We start from the raw sequence: 22,445 nt of genomic DNA on the forward strand, positions 1-22,445 counted from the left end.
CATCTAATGGTTTTGTGTGTTTATCTAGTTTAGTTTATACAGGTGCCTACCCAGCAATTTTTTCTTTACTGCATCAGTGTGTACCATGCAGAGATACAGAACCAGTGCCTTAGCTGGTTAGTGTCACAGCTCTGCTAACTCTGGCTGAGCTATAAGGATTTATAGGAGGTGAAAATCTGAATCAGTTTCTCAAATCTTCTTTAGAAAAATCTTGTTTGGTTAAAGGAAACATTCACCTCTTTAAAGCGAACATTACTCTGGGAAGACAATTCATCTCAGATGGTGGCTGTCATTTATTCTTCAACATCTATGTCTTAGTTACCTCACATCAAACTCTTATGCCAAGAAGCATGAGTGGTTGCCTTTATAAAACCATTTCAATTTAATCAAAATAAGTTCTGAATAACTTTGGATATGAAATAATGAGCTACATAATTTTAGTGTCTTTTTCGTGGAGGTAACAAAGCACTACATACAGCAATAGTTTACACAACAACAAATATTGAGTCTTAACAAATGAAATTCCTGAGAAAGGAACACAAATATTTACTTTAAAATTAATATGAAAATTATGGACTTCATCTCACACAGACAATGTACCAGTCTTTCTAGCAAAACCTTAGCATATGTGGAATACACTTCAGGAAAACCAAAGGAACAATCCACAGGAAATTGCAATACATGTGAGTCCCCAAGACTGGACTAGCCAGCTCTTTATTTTTCTTATACAATACTTTATGGAAAAAAAAAAAATCAGATGTTTGGTCCACCTGCAAAGGTAATGTATATGCAGATCTAATAATGCCATGATTACATTTCTGCTATTTCCTGTTTTTTCTTAAGACACAGACCATATAAGTTCCTGCTCAGTTACAGAACTGATTACTACTACATATTTAAAGTTTGTTCCCCCACAAAAGTTTCATCAGCTTTATCATTGTATCAGCTTATCATTATAGTTTCCAGACGTTATCCAGCCTTCACTTGCTTTCATTAAAGTCAATGGCAAGACTCTCATCGACTGCAAGAAGAGTTAAGCTCTCAGAGAATAAGGCAAGGATGCTAACTTTTATGCAGTTTGGGGTAATGTGATAGTATTGGAATGCACCTTTACACAGGTATGACTACATGTAAATAACACCCACCAAAAACAAAAAAAAAGCGATGTTTCACAATAGGTCCTGAAATAACATATGTAAAATGATGTAGATTCTTACATTCTATGGAAAGTAATATGCATGAAGCTTAATTGACATTGTTGATGATTTTTTTAAAGCAATACAACTTTGTGATCTTAATTTGGTAATGAACATGTTCTGAAAGCAATATTACACATAAATAATCAGTGTTATGAAACAATGAAATCTAATATAAACACATTAAAATATAATTACAGAGTATATTTGTGCAAACAGATTTTCTCTGGTTTTATACTGACAGCTTCAGAATTCTGTAAACTGTGAGGCATTTGTCGTGCTTAACATGGCGGAATATATTATGTTCAGTTTCTCCATTATTTTATTTTGTTTAGTCCTCTTCCCATCAAACATGCAAACACTGTCATTACCATTTTTGGCTTCACTTCAACCAGATCATCTGGGAGAGCATATATACGAGCACCAATTTTTCGAGCAACTGAGATTGCATACCTTGGAAAACAAGAAGAATAAAATTGTTATTTTATTTGTATCTGCTAAGGTGCTCAGACTCACAACAACAGATTTTAATAACAGGACATGCCTATTCAGTCAGTATTTACGCTCTAGGACATTATAATGGGCATTATTATGAAAAAGGTATGTATTAACAATTGCACTGGCAGATGTTTTGTTAGTGGTTATCAAAGCATTTATTTTTCTCAAAACAGAATGGGTTACAGCAGGCTATTAATAAATCAATTGCAGTGGAGCAGTGGTAGGTCATACGAGCAGTGAATTTGAGTTCATATTTTGAATATGATAGTAATATTCTAGAGCTATTTTTCTATCTAAAATGTAATTTATTCTATTTGAAACAAATCAACTTATATCAATGTAACTTCTCACTGTTAACAAATCAATAAATCATATTCATTACATCATGAATTCATGCATTTCCTGCATTTAAGGAAAATAAAGTATTCCTTCAAAACTTACTTAGCGTTATTCAATTTGTCTTCATCAGAAAGGTGTTCTCTTTTGACCATTTCTGGGCGAACTGCTTTTGGTGCAATGGCATCTATTAAATCTAGGACGGGTAAACTAGTGCTAATTGATTTGTCCTAAAAAAAAAGACCAAAAAGATTAATAAGGAATTTATTTGCTTTCATTACTCTGCCTTCACAATGCAAAAAACCCTACAGCACATCTTATGTTGTTCTGAAAGACAGCAGTGTATTTTGTTGCTTTATTGCATGAGGTTTTCTCTCCCTTTATGAGGCCTAATGTTTTCAGCACATGAAATCTGTTAAAGGTTCTCTCTCAGTCTTGATATTGTTACACAAATGTAAACAGCTTAAAATGATTTAGTGAAAGCAGAACCCCACCTCTACCCAAAGGGAAAAAAGAACCTTTGGAAGAAGTCCAAGGACCAGACTTATCAAGACAACAAAAAGTTGTTTGCATTCCCCGACTATTCTAATTCTTCTCCTTTTCTCTTAATGGAACTATTTCCTGCAACTAGCTTGTGGTTCACACTTTTTATAGTTTTGGAGACTCAGATGGTATTCTGAGCTAGTACTAGCAGACTGTGTTTTGTCTTTAATATACTGAAAAGTGTTTTCTTCTGTTCTTAAAATAGCAGATGCTACTGCCGCAATTATTTCTTCCCAACTGTTAAGACTGATAAGCAGCCTCGTACAAGATAATGTCAAACCAACAATCAGCAGACAGGGCCAGTGCGGCTGGCTCTGTTTCTCCAGAGGCTTAGCACGTAAACCATGTGATGCGTTTGCCTTCACCACCAGGCCAGAGCTACGATTTCAAATTCATTGGAGTTCCATAAAGCCTCCACGCTAATTATACTTTTAAAAATAGTATATACATTTCTTTAAAGACATTAAAAAGCATGGGATGTCTCCCCAAGACCATAAACCAAAAAACACCTTTGTAATTTTTATCGTTTGCACTGCTGCCAATAAGACTTTGCTTTCTTAGTCCAAACACAATATCAGACCTCTGATTTCTCCGCTATACAATGTAGTAACACAAAAATATAGACAAAAATTCAAATTGTGAAAGAGAATATATACATAATTGTTGTCAAAAATCAGTAGTAAAAGAGATATGCTGAATAATGCTTCTTTAAATCAGTAGCTCCTTATCTTTATGGTCTACCATCAATTGATTTACCTTAAAACAAAAATACTCCCCTCCCCCCCCCCAAAAAAATACAGACATACCAAAAAATCAAGATGCTAGTACAGATTTTCTTACTTTCAACTTATTTACACCATCATTATTACAATTTATGTAGAAATGAGAGAAGAATCAATCCCACTGAAGAAAATAAGATTAAGACCTGTCTAAATAATTTTCTGCAGTAAAAATTAAATATTTTGTTGTATAAAATAATTTGATATCACCTTCTGCCTAAACTTACCTAATTCATTATACAAGGAGATCTCAATTATTTAACCTGCTAGGCTCTTATATTCCTGTTGTGAATCCCAACAACATGTAACTGTTTCAATGGGTATAGTGGACCTCTATTAAAAGGCTACATTTGTGTGCAATTATCAATCTACCATTTCTAAAGAATAAGATTCACACAGCATAACACAGCTGACATATATATGACTTTTCATGCTTAACACTTTAAAAATGTGAAAGGAAGACTTCCTGTAACAATTTTCTCCTGTTTGCTGAATGGGACATAGTTCCTGCAGTGTTCTGAAGTATTTGCTGACATTGATGTGCTTCGTTAGCTCGGCGGCACATCAGCGATGCTACTGATACAGGGCAGCGTGCTGGTTAACTCGGCCTCCCTCTGCTGGCTCTGCCACTGCACGAGTGAGTAATCTTGAACAGCTACTACTAAAAACGGTGAAAAATTTTCCGAGTATTTCCAGAATTGTCTTCCATGTCCACAAATATAAGAGTGCACAAATGCAAACATTTGGAAGGTCTCTGACGTGCCATGCCTAAATAAATTCATCAAAAAGGCCCTTTGAAAGTTTAGTTGTTGGGTTGTTTTTTTAATCTTACAGTAGCAATTATCATTTCCTTTTTGTTATTTCTTATTAATAGAGCTGTAGAATACTTTTGAAGATGCAGAGTCTCAAAAATATTTCCTGATCAGGTTATTCTAGCTAATGAGAGATCCACTGTTAAAGCCAATTTGTTAACAAGATCAGATTAAAAATCCCAGATCTGATTATATTTGGAAAGAAGGAAAGTAAACTAATTTGATTACCTTGAAACTGGTAATTGAAGTTTTCTTATTTGCATTTGCAAGTGTCTGATTCACCCATTTAATAATAATTTCATCATTTACTTTTTCCCCCTCTCCAAGGTCTGATAATACATTTAAAGTATACCTTTAATAAAGAAAATAAAAGATAATCTGAATCAAGTGAGTGATAGAACACTTCTCTGCTAAAGGAAAAAAAAAGCAAGCTATAAACAAAAGTAAAATACTACTTCAGAGTAGTAACAGTGCCACGTACTCATCTGCATAAGCTATTTTTACCTTATAAACTAGTTCGTACTTTAAAATCACTTTTTTAGTTGTTACAAGAGTAAAATTACATCCAAAACCCCATAATATCTACTGTTACCTCTTCTTTCTATCTTTCTTTTATTCAGCACATCATAATTACCTCTACTTTCTAATCTTAAATGGTTCCCTAACATTCAATCACTTTGAAAACTGAATTACAACACTCTGAGAAACAAAAGCATAGAGTGTTTCAGGGCAGGTGTAAGAAAATTAACTTATGGAAAATATTTTCTATAAAAATATTCTTTATTGAAATTAATTTATAATACTATATTTTTTCCTATCAGTGCACTAGCAAGATTTTAATCTTACAGTAGTTATATTACTGCAACTGTGATGGCCTAAAAATCCCCCCTCCCCAACAAGTCTATAGCGTAGACTAGCTCTTCCTACCTATCTTCCCTCTCTTTTTTTTAAGTTTTTTAAAATATTGAAATCACTCCCTGCATAAAGAAAGGTATGGAAAGAATGGAATCTACATGAAATAAAGAGGTTTTTGTGCTTTTGTACTTGCTGAACGATTTATAATTTTGAGATAATGATTATTTTCAACACAATATTCAGTATATGAAGTTCCATTGATTCTATCTAAATGCATGTTTAAAAATGGACTATCATGGCTTCAATCACGACACGATATATAAAACAAAGTATAAAAGTTTATCTTAGAGAAGTGGGAACTTCAGAGATGGCTCTCTGAAATACTTGGTTTTTTTAAATACACTAGCAAATTGCACTTGGTTCTGTCAGTTCCCGCTTTGTTATGCATTTTCTTAGTGTTCCACAACTACAAAAAGCAGCGTTAACTTATGTAAATTGCCATATTTCTTCAAACACTATTTAAAATTTGTAGCAGTATTACAGCCTTATTTGTTAATGACAGTGGTATTTCCAAACAAACAACAAAAAAAACACACACAAAACATTGTGAAGCTGGTTCTTTGATTACAAAGGGTTCAAAAGATTATTGTTATATTTAAATCTTTGAATGAATATAAATACCTAATTTTGACCTTAAGTTTAATATAGATTAATCTTCTCTTTAGTATTTCCCATATCATTAACTCACATATAGAATAGTTATGATTGCTTCACTGTATAACCAGGTTACTTATATTTTAGGTCAGTCTATTTATTGCAGAGTATGAAATTTTACTCAGATTATGAAACATTTGTACCTGATGATAGCATGTACACCTCCACTAAAGTGAATGCACCTGTTTATATAAGGTGAACTGAACACTTGCCTTAAGTCGCCTTGAAATACATTTTTAATATATATTTATTTATACACACACACACATATACATATTGCATATACTACACCTAGAAGAACACATTACCTTCTCATCAGCTGCCATACCAAAGCCAGAGTCAGAGTTCTATTACCCTCGTTTAGATCATGTCCAGCAATACCAACCAGGGAGAATTTGGCTTTTGTCTTCCCAAGTTCTACTGCATAATTACAATTTTCAATCTAAAAATAAATGTTTAGTGTTTACAAAGAATGAATAAAAAACCCCTTAATATTTCTATAATACAGACCTATAATCTATATGTATTTTGAATTCATTTGGTTTAGTACTACCCATGGTGAGATTTGGGGCTAGAGAAAGATTTCTAGCCTTTCTACACTATGCTGAAATCATAATGCAGCTTTACTATTCTCGCAGATAAAAAACACACTAGGTAATACTCCAGTGATAATCTTATTTCACACCCGAGGAAATCAAGTTCACCTCCACTAAAGTCAATGAAATAGTATATACTTGCATCAAAACTGAATTTGGAACCATATTAAAATGTATTCTTTCTAAACAGACAGTAAGTTTTTTCTCTATGTTTCTGGCTTTATAAAGATCACACAACTAACTGAAAGTTTGGATTTTGCAAGGCTTGTGCAAATTCTCCTGGAGGAATATAAAACTGCTCTGGGAGGGAAACATCTCATGGTATAAGAGCATCAGACACAATAGCTGTGTCAGGCCTGAAATTTTTACTTAGATAGCCTAGTTAGACCCTACATTAAGAATTATGAACAATTGTCCACATTTAGAAGCCAAAGTGATACGTTTGATAAAACAGCTCTCTATTCCTTGAAATAATACCCGGAAAACTCCCCTCCACACCTTTTTTCTTGCCAGCCCTGTCCCAGTAACACACAAATCGACCAGTCCAGAATACTACAAGCAGCACAATGGGAGACAGTGAAACTGGACTGTATTACAGAATATCTACGCACCTTTTTCATATTACCACCGAGTAAAGGATAAGGAGGTTTGTTGACATGGTTCCAATCAACCGGCACACGAGTCATCTCATACAATTGGAAGATTATTAAAGCATCAGAGAGGTCACTAATCAGAGAAAAATAATGTTTTTAATTACAAAAGTTCGAGTTTACAATGACAGTGTTAACCAGTACTTCGGACAACTGAAAGTGTACATTAAGCTGCTGAAAAAAATCCAGTTACGTAAATAAAAATTTGTTTTAGTCTTTGAAGAAATTGGCCTATCCTACTTATTGATTCCTGACTTGATTTAAATCAAATTTTATTTTGAACTTTATTATTTTCACAAATCTCAGTGAAGAAAGCAGAGCCACTGTTTTTTCCAACTTTAATTAAATGATTGCTTTCATAAGGTAGGTATAAATAAAAACATCTAGGTAAACAGATTTTATTTATTGAACTAGTTTTAGTGTTTCAGAACTTTCCAAAATGTTAAATACTCGTGCCTAATCTGCACCTACAGTCTTAAAAGCTTATCTTGTCTTGCTTATCTTGTGAAAGAAGAGTATTAAGGAAAATTATTACTTTCCTATAATAAATTACATTCCTGATGATCTCCTTCATCTGCTCGCCAACTGAAATTAGTAGTTAGCTGTAAGCATTCTCCATTTTAAGCTATCTACAGAGAAAATGACATTACAGAGGTGATAAAACAGAAGCAATTAATTATAGGAGCAAGTATACATGAAAGCAGATGTTCACAGTTGCTCCCTATATCACATCTTTAATTGATGGGATTTAAATTAACTGCTAGCACAATTTGAAAAGTGATCAGAAACATCTAAAGAGTGCACTAAAAAGTCTTTCCTTTTGTGAGTTTTCCACAGTAAAATCAATTTGTTTAAACCAATTTTTATCTATTAGTAGAACAAATTTTAAATTTATACTATAAATACAATTTATGTTTTATATTATAAATGTAATTTATATTCACATTTCATATAAATTACTGCTATAGTTTATCCCCTTTTGGTAGATATTCCCTCACAGGAGAAGTAAATCTTTATTTAATTAGAAATAGCTTTCAGGGTATGGTTCTATTTAGGAGAATGTGAGAATTTGGGACATCAATTTGAATAGTTCATGAGGAGGACTAGGATTTTGTCTTTCATAGGAAGCTAATAAAACTCTTCTTGACCCGCATTCTGATACTATGGAATAAGTGTAGGCTAGTTTACAAGCACGCTCATAACCATGCTATGTTACAGTCTATTCAGCAGACCTCTACACTTCCTTATAATTCAGGATTACATTATTGTTTTAATAGATTATATGGTCACGGTGCATTCCACTAGTATCTTTCATCAAAGAAAATAAAAAACATGCTGTATAAAACACAAATTACCTCTTTTTTTTTTTCAAGCATAATATTATTTAAAATACAAGTGAATAAATGGAGCATATCACAACATTTTAGGTCTAGTATTTCTATATCCTGAGTGGAATATCTAAATCATATACTGCTTGATGTGGTTCTACAGACCAGTTCTGAAATTCCTCTCGTAGCTATGTGGAACAAAACTTGGAAATCACTATTCTAACAGAAGTAAAATTTCCCTTTCTTAATGTTGTTACTGCACTACAACAGATACTCAGAAATATCTACTTTATTACATCTAAGGGAGATTAAGAGATTATCAAAAGAGGAAGGAAAAAAAAAAAAGCTTTACCTGTATAAATGGTTAACATATGGGCTTACACCCAGTGAATTCATCCAGTTTCTAAATGTCCTTTCTTCCTTACTTTCTCCTGTATTGAAAAGTATAATTCTATATAAATTACTTGGACAAGGAATGTTTAAATGACTCACATATGTACAATCAGCAAGTTACTCTAAATAGCTCCTGCACTACATTTTTTGTCTTAAATTTTTAAGAGTTAAGTTCATCCTTTCCATAACAGTAGTCTAATAAATAGATATATATATTAGTATGTAGTAAGTATAAACTCTGTAAGGTTTATTTCCCCAGCAGTATGTAGCAATACATAACCTACATACTAAATTACCTAAAACTCATTTTAACAATGGATTTGTGGCCAATTATTTGTGAATCAATGCTGCATATATCATTTCCTCTCAAAGAAGGACATTTAAACTGAAAATCCGAGCCTGGAATATCCTCATTGCTTTGTTCTGCTAGTCTGATTATCCAGTGAATGAAAACAGAAAGGATATTGAGGGGGAGAAATCCTCCCCAAAAAAACAATGAAAGAACAGATCGTATAGAACTCAAACAGTTAAATCTCAGTAAGATTTTTCTTTTCTTTTTTTTGTTTATTCCTTAGTGGGTAATGATACTGAGTTTGTCTAAGAGATTTGTGTAGCATGAAAACTGTCTCATTTAGTACTGAAATTCAGGTTGAATAGAGAACAGCAAATGTTTTTGTGAAATTAAGCTAATGTTTAAACAGGTGTTTAGAATAGAAAGAAAACCTATTTAATATTACTTCTTCAAGAAACAAAGCTATATCATAACATGATTTTTTAGATAAAGATTAGAATTCTAATCTAGGTGTCTTCCCCTTTTATACAAAAAACTGACTTCAAAATACATTTTATCAAAACCATAATTTAAATTCAGACATTTCTGAGAAAGATTTCATCTGTAATTGATATTTTTGCACAGAATAAATTTTATAAAAACATTTCAGCCAGATTAACAATTAGAAATAGATATTCATCCTACTGCTATTTTTTCTTTCTAAATTATAAGGCATTTCTTATGCAATTCAAACTAATATTTGTTTCAAAGATTCACTAGAAAAAAAATTACCGAAGATTCACTAAATGCTAAAACAAAAGAAAAATACTATTCTGCAAGGTCTTCAGACAGTCAGTTTTCACACATTTCTTTCCACAATAAAATTTAAAAGACAATGAAGGATTACATTTTATGACAAAAATATTAATGTCTATTTTTCTGTAAAACAGGTAAAGATCAAGCAGAAGCATGATATAAAATAAATGATACATATTTATAAATAGTAACATAAGAGGTTATACTATTTTGAAGCAAGCCCCTTTTTGTTTTTGTGAAGTTTAGGGTTACTGATCTTTGGGTTAGTTTGCAATGTCTAAAAATCTTTGACTGTAAAGTGCTTTAGGGACACTTGTATGTTGGAAAGACAATAGCTAAATTATTTAAACGAAATCTTACTAAAGAAAGCATAGTTACTCAAAGAGATACTCAGCAACCACACTCAGACTGAGAATTTAAACTGCATGCTTAATACCATCAAAAGAATCCAAAGTAGACAAGCAGGAACGTGCAAGTTGGGAAGTGCACTTTTGGCTAGCAGGAATCCAGGAACTAAAGACAGCATACTGTATTTAATATGCCACTCTAAACAAATCCCTTTATCATGCAACACATAAGCATTCATAAATTTTCCAGATGGCTGAGAACTGACCCATTTTTTCTCTCCATTCTTTTATTCAAAATATACCTTGTGATCCTATCAGGAGCATATCTTCTGCTGTGCGGTGCAGCAGATAGCCAAAATCATAGGAAAACTGCAGAAAGGGGGCAGAGCTACACAAAAGAAAGAGGAGCAATTTGGTAGTATCCTTCATATAGCCATCCTTCTTCTCTGAGATCATTATACTCTGGAATTGAGTGGTAGTAGCCAAAAGGATGAGGTCAAGAATTCAAAGGGCCCCAAATACTTAGATTCTCTCTGAAAGACAACAGAGCTTAAGATGCAGTTTTGCACCCCAAGTTCAACTGGCCTGAATAGGAGTAGTTAACCCTCTCACATTAACAGCCTTAAAGGCTGCCAATGGACTAAGCAACAGCAGCAGAAGAGACAACATACATACTGGAGGATATGTGGGCAGATAGAAGTCCCTCCTCTTCCTCCCCCCAAGAACTCAGCCTTCTGTGTGAGTTAGATACCAGACTCTGCTGCCTTTCCCACAAGGGAGAAGTCCCCTGGAGCAACAGCAACACTCAATTAAAGGCCATGCGATTACTGAGGTCAGGACTTTCTTTTTTTTGCCCACCAAGAACCATTTGTTCCTTTTGCTATGTAGGTATACCTGAGGAATGTGCTCTCTGCATACAGAAGAGCACGTCACCAGACTCATTAAGCATTATCAGAGTATATGGAGAAGATTGCAATTTATGCCCAATGTTCATTGTCTTAAACCAAGCAAACAAAGAGAACAGACATGGCATACTTTTGGGGGTGGGGAGGAGGAAATCATTGGAAAGACAGAATTTAGCACAAGAAAACTAAGACTTTTGAGAAACTCTACTCATCCACTTATCCTCACCCATTTACAAGCCTAGAGCTTTAGATCTTGGTTCATGGAAGGGCCCTACTGGTTGAACCCACGGAAAGAACTATATGGCATTTGACTAGTGCAAGTCTTGCCCCAATTTATATATGCTGAATGGGTTTTTTTGCCACTCCCCCCTTTCTTTTTAATTATGACAGCATATTAAAGCAATAGAAAAATACAAAAACAATGCAAAATCAACCAGAAGAAAAGGACAGAGCTGATTAAAACACTAGAAAAAAACAAGATAACTGCAGAATAACACTTTTATGGAGTACAGAAAAGTACTAAATACAGTACCTACATTAGGAGGGGTCAAATCTGCATTTCATGAAGCAAAATAGGAAAGCATTATAAATTATGAGTCAGATTACAACAGCCCATCTATGATGAAACTACAACAAAATGAGTATCTTATATTTTATATAACAATAGCTTGAAAAAAAAAACACAGTAAAAACACTGGCTTTTATGGAAGAAAAACATAAGTAACAGAAAAACACATTAACAATATTGCCTTTTGGCTGAAATAATTACTTTGATGGTTTGTATTTACATGCCAGCACGGGAGTTATTATTTATAGAAGGGGGAATATCTTATACTTGCCCCTAAACAGGTAACAGTGGCATGATTATGTCACTGAAACCTATACTATAAATAGCAGTTCAAATGTGGCCAGTACTTAGCATTACAAGTCTAGTATTCAGGTGCTTATAACTTTTCCAACCTGTTTTGTCTGAGACTTTGATCTCACCTAAATATTTTAGGAAAGTTCGGAAATTAGTTCAGCTGTTTTGTATCATGCCAATGAAAACCCTCCTAAATTTGACCAAGTTTTCAGTATTTCAAATAACAGCTAAGTAAAGATTTGCTGGCAGCTGCAGCTTTATGTTCAGAAGAGACCAGCTGAACTGAACATATTCTACCTCCATACAGCTCTTGCATACATTTACGACAAAACTGCAGCAGAGGAAGAATAGGCCTTTACTTCATTCATTCTTCCTGGACACCAGAGACTGCAATGACAAGGGACATGGCAGCTGGAAAAAGGAAGACTGCCTCCTGTGCTTTAACACCTCCACCACAGCTGGCATGCATGCAACTAGAAGAAGAGAAAGCCTGAGACAGGAGTGGTCTGGGGGATACAAGATTTGTGGAATAGGGATGCAGTGGAACAGACAAGTTGTGGAAAGAGGAGGAGCAAGGAATACAGACTCACCTAGATGGTAAGAAAACCTGATAGGTACAGTAAGAGGAAGGCAGGAGTAGGCAGCGCAGAGGAATGTGTGAACATTGCTGGTGATTCTCCTGAGTGCAGCAAGCCTCATTCTCACCATTCCTCTGAGATCAGCAAACAACTGTGAAATACACTGGCAGGAGCTGTTTCATTATCCTAGATCAGCTGATCCACAGAAAGGGTAACAGCCAAAGATTGCTACCAATAATTAGTGATAACTATCCCTTTATCTCTAGCATTAGGGATCCGAACTGTACATTTAAAGTTCCGAACTTGATACCATAGGATCAATACAGCTTGCTGATCCAGAAGTCTCTTTTTATCAGTTTGCTGCTTTTAAAACAGCAAACTAATACGCACAATATAAATACAAATACAAACAGTGAAAAATACTTTAAAAAAAAAAAAACTATTACAATTGCATAGTCAAGCACTCTGAATTAGGAAAAGCTAGAATTTGCATATCAGCTAAAATATAAACAGTATGGAAAGGAGCACAGGAAACTAGAAAGGAAATGAGAAATTTTTTGCTCCTGAAAATGAAATGATAGAAGATTATTCAGGAATAGCCTTTGATCAGGCCAACATAAGTGAACAAAATCCCATATTCCAATATTCACAGTAATGGGGACTTCTACTACCAGCTTATATTGAAAGCTAATGAGAAAGCTCTACATACTGGTGTTAACACAAGCACCATCACATAGGGATTCTATATTGCAGCCTAGAAGGAATACCTAAATAGAAATCACTACCATTCTTATCTCCTGCATGCTTAGCAAGATGAGTACCTTCTAATAAGTTGAGATCATATGCCGAATTGTCAGGCTTCTGTAGGGCTGGATACGTGTTAAAGAGATTTGCAACAAAAGCCATATTGAGTTTAGGGTTGCCTGCAACCACATCAGCTGGAGTAACAAACTGCCTGCAGCCCAATTTTTCTGCCTGTTGGAGCATGCATTCAGCCCTCTTCAAGTCACTTTTTTCCTAAAAAAAAAAAAACAAACAAAAAAATCAAATTAAAAATTAACTTGTAATGAATACTGGCATGTTCCATTCTTTTCTGAATCTGCAGTCTGGCAAAACTTTAAATGACCTGTGCCAGTCTCTCCCTCTCTCCTCCAGCGCTTGAGCTTGCCCCTCTTCCTATCTTCCTTCACTTGCTTTCTGTCCTTCACTTCCATGGCTGCCCATTCAGCACACCTCCTGAGTCACAGCAGCAGAGGCAGCAGCCAGAGTGGAGTGGTTTTATTTCTGTTTCCAGGCTGTTGATGCCTGCACTGCACACAGACTGTGGTTCATGTGCCATAGGTTCACCACCACTGCTTTAGACTGACATCCTCAAGCATCATAATTACAGATGATGCCCCAAACCATATGTGAGAGTTTGAACTTTTCAGAATGTGATAATCGACCACCTTGTTTTTCTTTGAATATTTTTCCTCTGAATCTTCTCAGTTTGTAACCTGTGTTATGAATAAAGTTTTTTTTAAATTAATCTATGTAGAATAAATCAGTCTTCAAAACCATGCAGCATATAACTTGTGCCTCTAATCTTCATAACACTAGTAGTTATAACTCAGAAGGAAATGAGTTAGTAACTGAATTACTGTTAGAATGAAATAACAGTCAGTAATTCAACATTTGTACACTCTACCAGAAACTTGCTCTAGAAAAACATGTTACATGTTATTGATACTGGCTTATAACCCATTAGAAAACATGAACATATAGGATATTTGGGGGGCGGGGGAGGAGGACTACCCTTTCTCTCCCCCCTTCCCCCCCAAAAAAGAACAAAACAAAAGCAACAAATAAAAAGATCTCTCTTCATGGGAGAACTGAAGCTCACTTGTAAGAGAAAGTTTTGAATTCAGATATAATTTTGCATGCAGGTTTTCATAATTATAAATGAATGAGATTCCACTTCTTAGAATTCCGATTGATACAGATATCTTAGGCAGTAAATTGAATTTTGTATCAAAGCATTCTCAGAGTAAACTTTCCAAGCAGCATTAAATAGCAGCTTACAGAAAAGCGTTTTCACATCTGCTTAGACTAACATGTTTTCAACCCTCCTATTGCTTTACAATTTGTTGCTTGAGGGTTGCTGCACTTTCCTTCCCTGCTTGTTAGTGGAAGGGCTGACACATTATCTCTGAATGTTAGTCTGAGGAAGGATCACAAGGGTTCTGGAGTCTACTCTTTTCCCTTGTGTGAATTACAGAACAGCAAAACTGAAGCAGGATGCTATAATATTCACTTTGGAGGACCCAACTAGAAGAAAAAAAAAAGTTGGGCACTAATGTAACTCCAGAATGCACACAGCTCCAAATTGTAGTTCCAAAATGCATATTTGGAGCATATAGCTCCAAATTTTAGACTGGAGGATGCATAATCCTGTTTCAGTACCACCCCAGAACTTTACTCAAGTTTTTCCTCATTCAAACTTTTTGTGCCATTTAGGAATCCAATGTAGCTTTTGTACGCTTTACAAAACATCCTGGGACAGCTCTGTAACCAGGAGGCTGGGCATACAGATAGAGGTCTCGGATAATTGCTGTCCATCTTTATGTTTCAGGATACTTACATGAAACCCTGAAAAGTCAATTTTAATGGGAACTTCTTCAAAGTCATCTCCTTTGGGTGCAATCTGATTTAACAGATGGTAGTATGCTCTTGAATCCTAAAACAAGCAGTAAAATATTAAAAAATGAGCAAATATTTATCCTCATATAGCCATGTAGTGCTCTTACAGTCTGATTCAAAAACCATACAAGTCAGAACTATAGCACTCTAATTTCAGTGGATATGGATGAGGTCTTCACTGAACACAGTCACTTTGCTACAGTATTTCTGATTAGCCAGATGACAGAGCAAAGGAATGTCTGCTAATTATTCTGGATAATGTTAGTTAAATTCAACTGGATATGAACTAGCTAGCTGGAGTTGGTATTTTATTTCCTCACAATGCTTTCAAACAGATTGAAGAAATAAAAATTTTTATTTCTTCATAGACCACGTAATTGCAATTAAAAACGAAGGCAAAAGTGGCTATTTTAGGATGAAGCTATAGGGACAAAAGAAGTTATATTTAATGCACTTTTCAGTATGCTTCTGCTTTCTTTTTCACTTAGAAACTAGAAAATAAAAAAGCTGATAGTTTTATAAGTGTTTAATACTTGACTTACATAACATATAACATTTTTACTATATTGATAGTTTTTATACAAAACCATTGTTAAATGTTTGTCTTAATAATAGCCTTTTTGGTGACACTTGAAAGAGATAAATACCAAATACTGTAATGGTTTTCTTCAGTGAAGAGACGAAGTGTTTTACAACCTCATGGAGTCTTGCTCCTTTGCTTTTAATTTTAAAATAGTTGTTTTTTTTCCTCTTCTACTGGACTTACTACAGCACTCTGCACACTTAGGCAGAACAACTGAAGAAGAGAGAAAAATTATGCAGATATGCCATCTGCCACAAGGAACCAGCGTGACTTTCAGTTCCCTGCGTCAGTAAACAGGCACACCAGGAAAGCACAGTGACTGAGAGGAGCTGCTCTCTCCTTGGATCAAGAATCAGTAGCTAGGTCAGATAGCTCTCTGAGTAACTCTGCTTTCCAGAAATGTTTTCCCACTCTTCTGTAGGATGCTAGGTATGAAGGGCAATTGGCTATTATCAAATATGTGCCAGGAGGAGTTTTAAAGCAATATTCCATTTCCTTAAGAGAACAAAAGAAATAAAAGAGGAGTTTCTCCAGACTCAGGAGCAGGGAAGAATGGCCAAGAAAGAGGTAACTAATAGGGTAGCGCAAATAGTCCCAGTAGCTCCAATAACAACAGAACATCAGAACTTCTCTTAATATGGGCTTGTCAGAATTGTTCACTTCGCAATGTTATATTATGAGCAGCTAAATAGGATGAGATCAAAATAATGTTTTTTCAGTGTTGAAAAAAGCAGGTTGAACCCATAGCTAGAAAAAGCAGATCACTTCTCTCTGGCTCATTTGTTTCTACACATAGTATGTTTTAGTACCACTGTATTCAATTATCACAGCTATAACTGCATACCTTAATGTCTTGGCTGAAGTTACTGATTTTCTGCCACCCTGCATTGGCCAGATGATAGTTTACCCAGCGTAGCAACAGTTCTTCTGGAGAAAGCTTCAGTAACTGATCTAGTTCTTCCCCTTCATTTAGCAAAGCAATGAGAGCTAAAAGCAAGTTTGAAAGAAAGCTGAAATCATTGCTACCATGGTCTCAAAGCATTTAATTCCAAATTATACACATTATATACTCTTACCTTCATTTCTGGAGATCTCAATATCAGCAAAAAGACCAACTTTAATGATCTGCCATAAGAGTCCTAATACTAAGTGTGGTTTTCCTTCCTGCAAATCTTGTGATCCGATATTGACAACTGTACAGCCAATAGCAGATGCTGAGTTCAGGGCCAGGTCTAGGTTTTCCTGTTTGGAATATCAACAACATTTAACAAATTGAGGAGGTTGTAATTCTTAGTAAATTTGTTCGTATTAAAACTATAAATGCAAGGGTTATTATACAAGTTTCTGAAGTCATAAGAAATAATTCATTAGCTCAGTGGCTCCTAGTGGACCACTACACTCCGGCTATTTTTTGTGAACGACCACCTGTCTTACCGCAATTTAATGGAAAATAGTATTGACACTGTTTAATATGAGCCCACCAAAACACTACAGACCACTTTCCACAGCTTGGATCCTTGAGGAATAGTCTGACCAAATTAACTTTTTGTAATTCATTAGTATCATGTGCACAAATTGAACAATGTTGCCCAAAATACCAGGCGATCAATCCTGTGGACATGTGTTTATATGGAATTTTGCTCTGTGCAGGAGGCTACTGACATCACAGTCATCCCATCCTGGCTCTGTACAGGCTGACACATTTACTCAACCAGCTCTTAAACTGTAATTGAACAGACAGCATAAGAAAAATCACAGCATTTCAACATGCTGACACTGAAACTAAAGCCAGTGACTGTCACAGATGAAACACACCAAGAAAAAACATATTCAGCAGGTCTCAAACATTATTATTCATATTTTCCTGTGTCATATTTTAACTACCTACAGAGACAGCGTAAGCACATGTAGTATCATCTCGCTGACACATATCCTTTAAATAGGTAGAGATTACAAAACCCACTCTCAGGATTTAGAATGTGGTATGTTTTGACTTTTCTTATTTTAATATCACAATCTGAAATGAAAAAATTGCCCTTTAACTGAGGTTCTTGATTGAAGTTTTCTTTCATCATTAGGCTAATAATTTACAGTTCTATTCCCTGTTTCAGATCCATTTTCTTCTACCCAAGCTAAAGTCTTAAAAACTCTCTCTCTCAAACATTTTCATAACTTCATAGCCATTATCTCTAGCTCAACACAACTAAAATAAAGCTTCTCCTCTTCGATCCAAGCCACTCTCCACTATTGAAAACCCCTCATCCTACCATACAGTATGCAGCCTTGCAGATACTTTCTGTATTGTATCACTAAAATACCACCCTTTCCCTCCACTTAGAAGTCTAAAATTAGTTTGTTCAGGTAGTTCTAAAGATTAGTAAAGCAAAAAGCAGAATAGCGAACATGGAAAGAGCTAAGGAAAGCATGAGAAAGACAAGTTCTCTTTATGCAATCTAAGACACAGGAGAATTGATCAGAGTTTACTAGAAAATATAACTTCATGCTTTAACATTTTTAAATGACTTTTTTTTTTGCTCCCCCAGGAAAACTATCATTAAAACAAAGCTATAGAAATATGTTCTACTTTTTCATTTGTGGCAGGTTCCTATCTGTGCAGTACTTACCGAAATAGTGAAAGGAGTGAGTTTCTTCTTATTAATAGCCCTTTCATCAATTGTATCTGGTTGTGAAAAGTTAATCATTTTGCTAAGGAAGAAAAGTCAGAATTTATTCAAGCTTTCATTTCTCAGAAAACATTTTATTATTTGTTTATAAATCATTAGCACTTTAAACTGGGTGTAAAGATGTCTGACATGATAAAAAAAGACTGCATCCTCCTCTAAATCTCTTCTCCCTATTCAATAATTGTACAATCATCCAGAAACCCCTAAATTGTACATAATTATAAAGAAGCTGAGCAGTTAGGGTTTATACTGAAGCAGCAAAGCACGGCTGTACTGTCAAAAAGTTCTTGAGAATACAACAACTGTAAACTAGTCTCTTGGGAAAATATTTATATTATAACTAATCTACTTCTGCCCTGCATTTCTACAGTATCTCGCATCTTCAAGGATCTCAAAGACTAATTCACATCAATACTAACGAACTAGTCCTTTGTTACCATAGTATATGGTTAAGTGCTGTTAGTCTAGTTTAACTAACTAGAAAGTTACAGCAGACTACAGTACTATATGATTGTGCTTTTGCCACAGATTTAACTCAGGTTTCTGTTCGTCCAGTCCCATGATATAGTAAGTAGATTTAGTAACTTTTTAAAATATTTGAAATGGCAAAGATTTCTACTTATTTCTGTTAATGAATATGATGGTCAACTGTGTAATTATTTCATTAATAAACAGCCTGCACACATCTGGCATGTATAATTACAGATCTGAAGTCGAAAAGATTTCTATAACATATGCACAGAGACATATTAAAAAAAAGTACTAAAACATTTCTAAGGGTGAACAGGTTTTCCACATCATACACATTTGTTGAAATATTTAAGAGCCAAGTCATGATGTTTAACATCAACATTTTCCATTCATTTCACTGTGATCAGAACTTAACCTTTGAGATGAACTTCTCCTCCTCTCAGCTCTAGACTCACCAAAGGAGAATCCCATCTGCAAGGGATTTAAAAAGACTGGCATCTGATGGGTTCATGGGAAGGAGGTGCTTACAGTCTGGGTCATCTTGTAGAGCTTTATTTATCCAATTAACAAAAGCGACTTTTTCTTCCTCTGAAAAGAGCAACATTAAAATAATCTATTATCATTTCCATGAACACATACTGCTGAACACCAGATTTAGGTCAAACAAAAAGCTTCATCTGCAACAAAGCTCCTTAATTTCACAGGGGCCAGTTACGGATGAAAGCAGACCAGTGGGAAAGCAGACAAGAAAAAACTGCAGGTACAGATTTATCTTTCCCCTACTGCACCCTCTAAACACTTGGTAATTTTCTGAAGGATAACATAGAAGTCAAAACAACATACTGATGAAAGTATCATTATGGTTGACTATTGGAGTTCAGTTTCTCAGTGATTACATTGAAAAGATGGGAATTTAAAATCAGAAATATGCAACATCTCAGTATGTATAGCTTTGGTCTAAAATGCAACATTTTATTCTGCCTTCTCCTAGGACTTCAGAGACTGACAGTATTTCTGAGACTGTCATCAGAATTGCTCTGCTGTATTTACCTAGTACCTTAGCAGTTTTAAAGAGAGTCTCTTTTTCTCTCTCTCTTCATATCTACTTTACAGAATTTATAATGTCTCTAAGAATGCTTATCAGAACCACAATAAATGAAGCTACTCTATCAGTATCCAAAATTCCCAGACAGTACAGGTAGCATTCTCCTCACTTTGCTCAAGAAGCGTACAAGACAGAAACCTACATTTGAGACATTACACTACTCCTATTATCAATGGGAAGAAACATGAAATTCTAGCACACAGCTCATCTCATAAACTAGTCGGCTGATGAAGCCAGGTGAGAAAAATCACACTCTAGAATGGTCAGTTTCTTGCCACTAAAAATGAAAGGGAGTCTGGTAATGCCCATCCTACAAACCTGCTTCTGAGACTTGATCAGATGTCCTTTGAGATGGAATATCCCCCCTACTTCGGGGATATATCGAGTGCAAATGCTGCTACAACGATAAAACCCGGACAAAGAGGGTATCATCACCTTCAGCTAATCAAGTGAACCTTCCTCATATACAAAATCTTAATATATTTCTAAAACCACAGCAAAACGCAAAACCTGCAAAGCAATTAGGCACAATTATCAATGTATATGGCATGCAATAGGGGGAGCTAGAAAGAAACATAGATCAAATATTAAAAAGCAGCTTCTCAACCATGAGATAGGCTATGCAAAAGATATGTGTGTGCACAATTCTGTAATAGCTGAGGATTCCCTTCCAGCCAGAAAATCTCTGTATTTTTTTCATTTTGGTTAGCATTGTGAAATGAAAATGGGGTTTCATTTTTATCTCATCATAGGACTAAAAGCAGGTTAGCTTTTCAAGTCTATTTACTAGAAATATACCCAAAAGAGGCCATTTATTTATTTGTTTCCACTTGTCAGGGAAACACAAGTTTCCACTTGTCAGTGCTTGTTTTCATTTTTTGTTCTGGCAAAGATGCAAAAACTTACTTCTGGGTGCAGCATGAAGCTAGCAACAAATTGAACAGCCCACATTTTAATAAAATACCACCGACACTTGTCTTGTGCATCTCCAGATGCTTTCCTTCTGTTAATTTGCTTTCAACAGCAACATTTTCCAGTACATTTTTCTTCTTTCTCTGTAGTCCAAATTTCAACGCTCTTTCCCCCCACGCATGATTTGCATGTTTTTATTTCTTACCTGAATAAGAGTGCTGTGTCCCCTCACTAGATATTGAGGATGTTCCTCCAATTGCTGTAATACCCTGCTTTTTGTTTATTGATTTTCGGAAGGATTTGCTAACATCTTTGCTTTTCAATTCCTGAATAATCTGGAATAAAAGAAAAACAGAGAGCATTTTGTGACTGATCATACCTTCAACTACTTAAGTATTAACTCACGTTAAGTACTGTAGAGTCAGTAACTAACCTGACTCCCTTTGTTATTTACATTGGCTCCTGTTCTGGAAAAAAAAAAATTATTGTATTGGTAAAATTAGTTCAAATCCCTTCCTGAAGCCTGCATACTGGATATCTAATATATTATTGGTCAGTGAGTACCTAAGATGCTACTTTTAAGTCACGCTATCCAACATACTAGATATGCAGCAATCTACACAATTTTTCTACAGGTATTTGGTAAATTAAAAAAAAAAATCATAAAGATACATATTTTCATGTAGGACTAGAGCATATTTCTTCCGCTTACTTCATCATATGCTTTAAAGGTTACTGCATGACTCTTACTCATCCTTTTAAACAGGCTGCCTGATACAGTTTTCCAATTACCTGTAATATTAAATCAAGTTAGGTGTACTGATAGGTATCCTGAATTTGTCCAAACACTGTAGAGGTCTCAGAACTGATAATGATGTACAGGTAACACATATGGTTCAATACTCAGGTACAAATATTTGTATCTCAGTTGCAAATCAGTGCAAATTAGAATCTTGTGAAGAAACATCTAGTTAAACAAGTAACCTGCTGCTATCAACATTAACACTATAAATCCAAAGCAAAAACTATTTTAAAAACCCACAAACCAACAGCCTGAAAAGATTTGGGTTCTCTTGAATAAAACACACTAGTCAGTGACCCACATAAAAAGTTTCTAAACCATTCAAATTTGTGTGAAAAATCCTACCCCACTTCCAATAAAATACAGTCCTTAACATAGTATGGTGATTAAGCAGAGCAGCGCAAGCATTAGCGTATCACTAAGAGAATTCAAGGCCAGTACCTGTAACAATCTACATTTTGGTCGGGGCAAGGCCTGACCCAGCAGTTCCTACAATATATAATCCATGCCCCTCATCTTTGAGGAAACAGAAAGTAGGACTCATTGGAACTTCTGCATTCTCACGTGCTGCCCAATTAGACCAACAAAATTAAATGAGTCAAATATAACAACTGGGAAATAATTATACAGGATATTGTAAACTGTCACCGAAGGCCTTCCCATTCTCAAAATATTACTTAGTTGTATCATTTAGTTTAGTCTTCTGTCCTAGTTCTCATCAGATATTGGA

At 35.0% G+C, this 22,445-nt stretch overlaps 1 protein-coding gene across 2 annotated transcripts in view; it reads right to left on the bottom strand.

Moving 5' to 3' along the window:
• Window positions 1-273: 273 nt before the first annotated feature.
• The window catches only part of PLS1 (plastin 1), a 49,959-nt gene continuing 27,787 nt past the window's right edge, over window positions 274-22,445 (bottom strand). Inside the window, exons 4-16 of one of the 2 annotated variants that reach the window (XM_067301857.1) lie at window positions 21,119-21,248; window positions 19,352-19,484; window positions 18,366-18,447; window positions 16,818-16,983; window positions 16,586-16,728; window positions 15,100-15,195; window positions 13,301-13,496; window positions 8,660-8,738; window positions 6,941-7,055; window positions 6,042-6,175; window positions 4,393-4,516; window positions 2,136-2,260; window positions 274-1,649 (exon numbers count right to left, since the gene is read on the bottom strand). In XM_067301857.1, the coding sequence (XP_067157958.1) occupies window positions 1,514-1,649; window positions 2,136-2,260; window positions 4,393-4,516; window positions 6,042-6,175; window positions 6,941-7,055; window positions 8,660-8,738; window positions 13,301-13,496; window positions 15,100-15,195; window positions 16,586-16,728; window positions 16,818-16,983; window positions 18,366-18,447; window positions 19,352-19,484; window positions 21,119-21,248 (1,659 nt within the window). In that variant the 3' untranslated portion in view covers window positions 274-1,513. Of the gene's footprint in view, window positions 1,650-2,135; window positions 2,261-4,392; window positions 4,517-6,041; window positions 6,176-6,940; window positions 7,056-8,659; window positions 8,739-13,300; window positions 13,497-15,099; window positions 15,196-16,585; window positions 16,729-16,817; window positions 16,984-18,365; window positions 18,448-19,351; window positions 19,485-21,118; window positions 21,249-22,445 lie in introns of those variants that run through there. The other variant, XM_067301858.1, reaches the window with a different exon arrangement.

This window comes from Apteryx mantelli, chromosome 9 (genome assembly GCF_036417845.1).
Source record: "Apteryx mantelli isolate bAptMan1 chromosome 9, bAptMan1.hap1, whole genome shotgun sequence".
NCBI classification, from domain to species: domain Eukaryota; kingdom Metazoa; phylum Chordata; class Aves; order Apterygiformes; family Apterygidae; genus Apteryx; species Apteryx mantelli.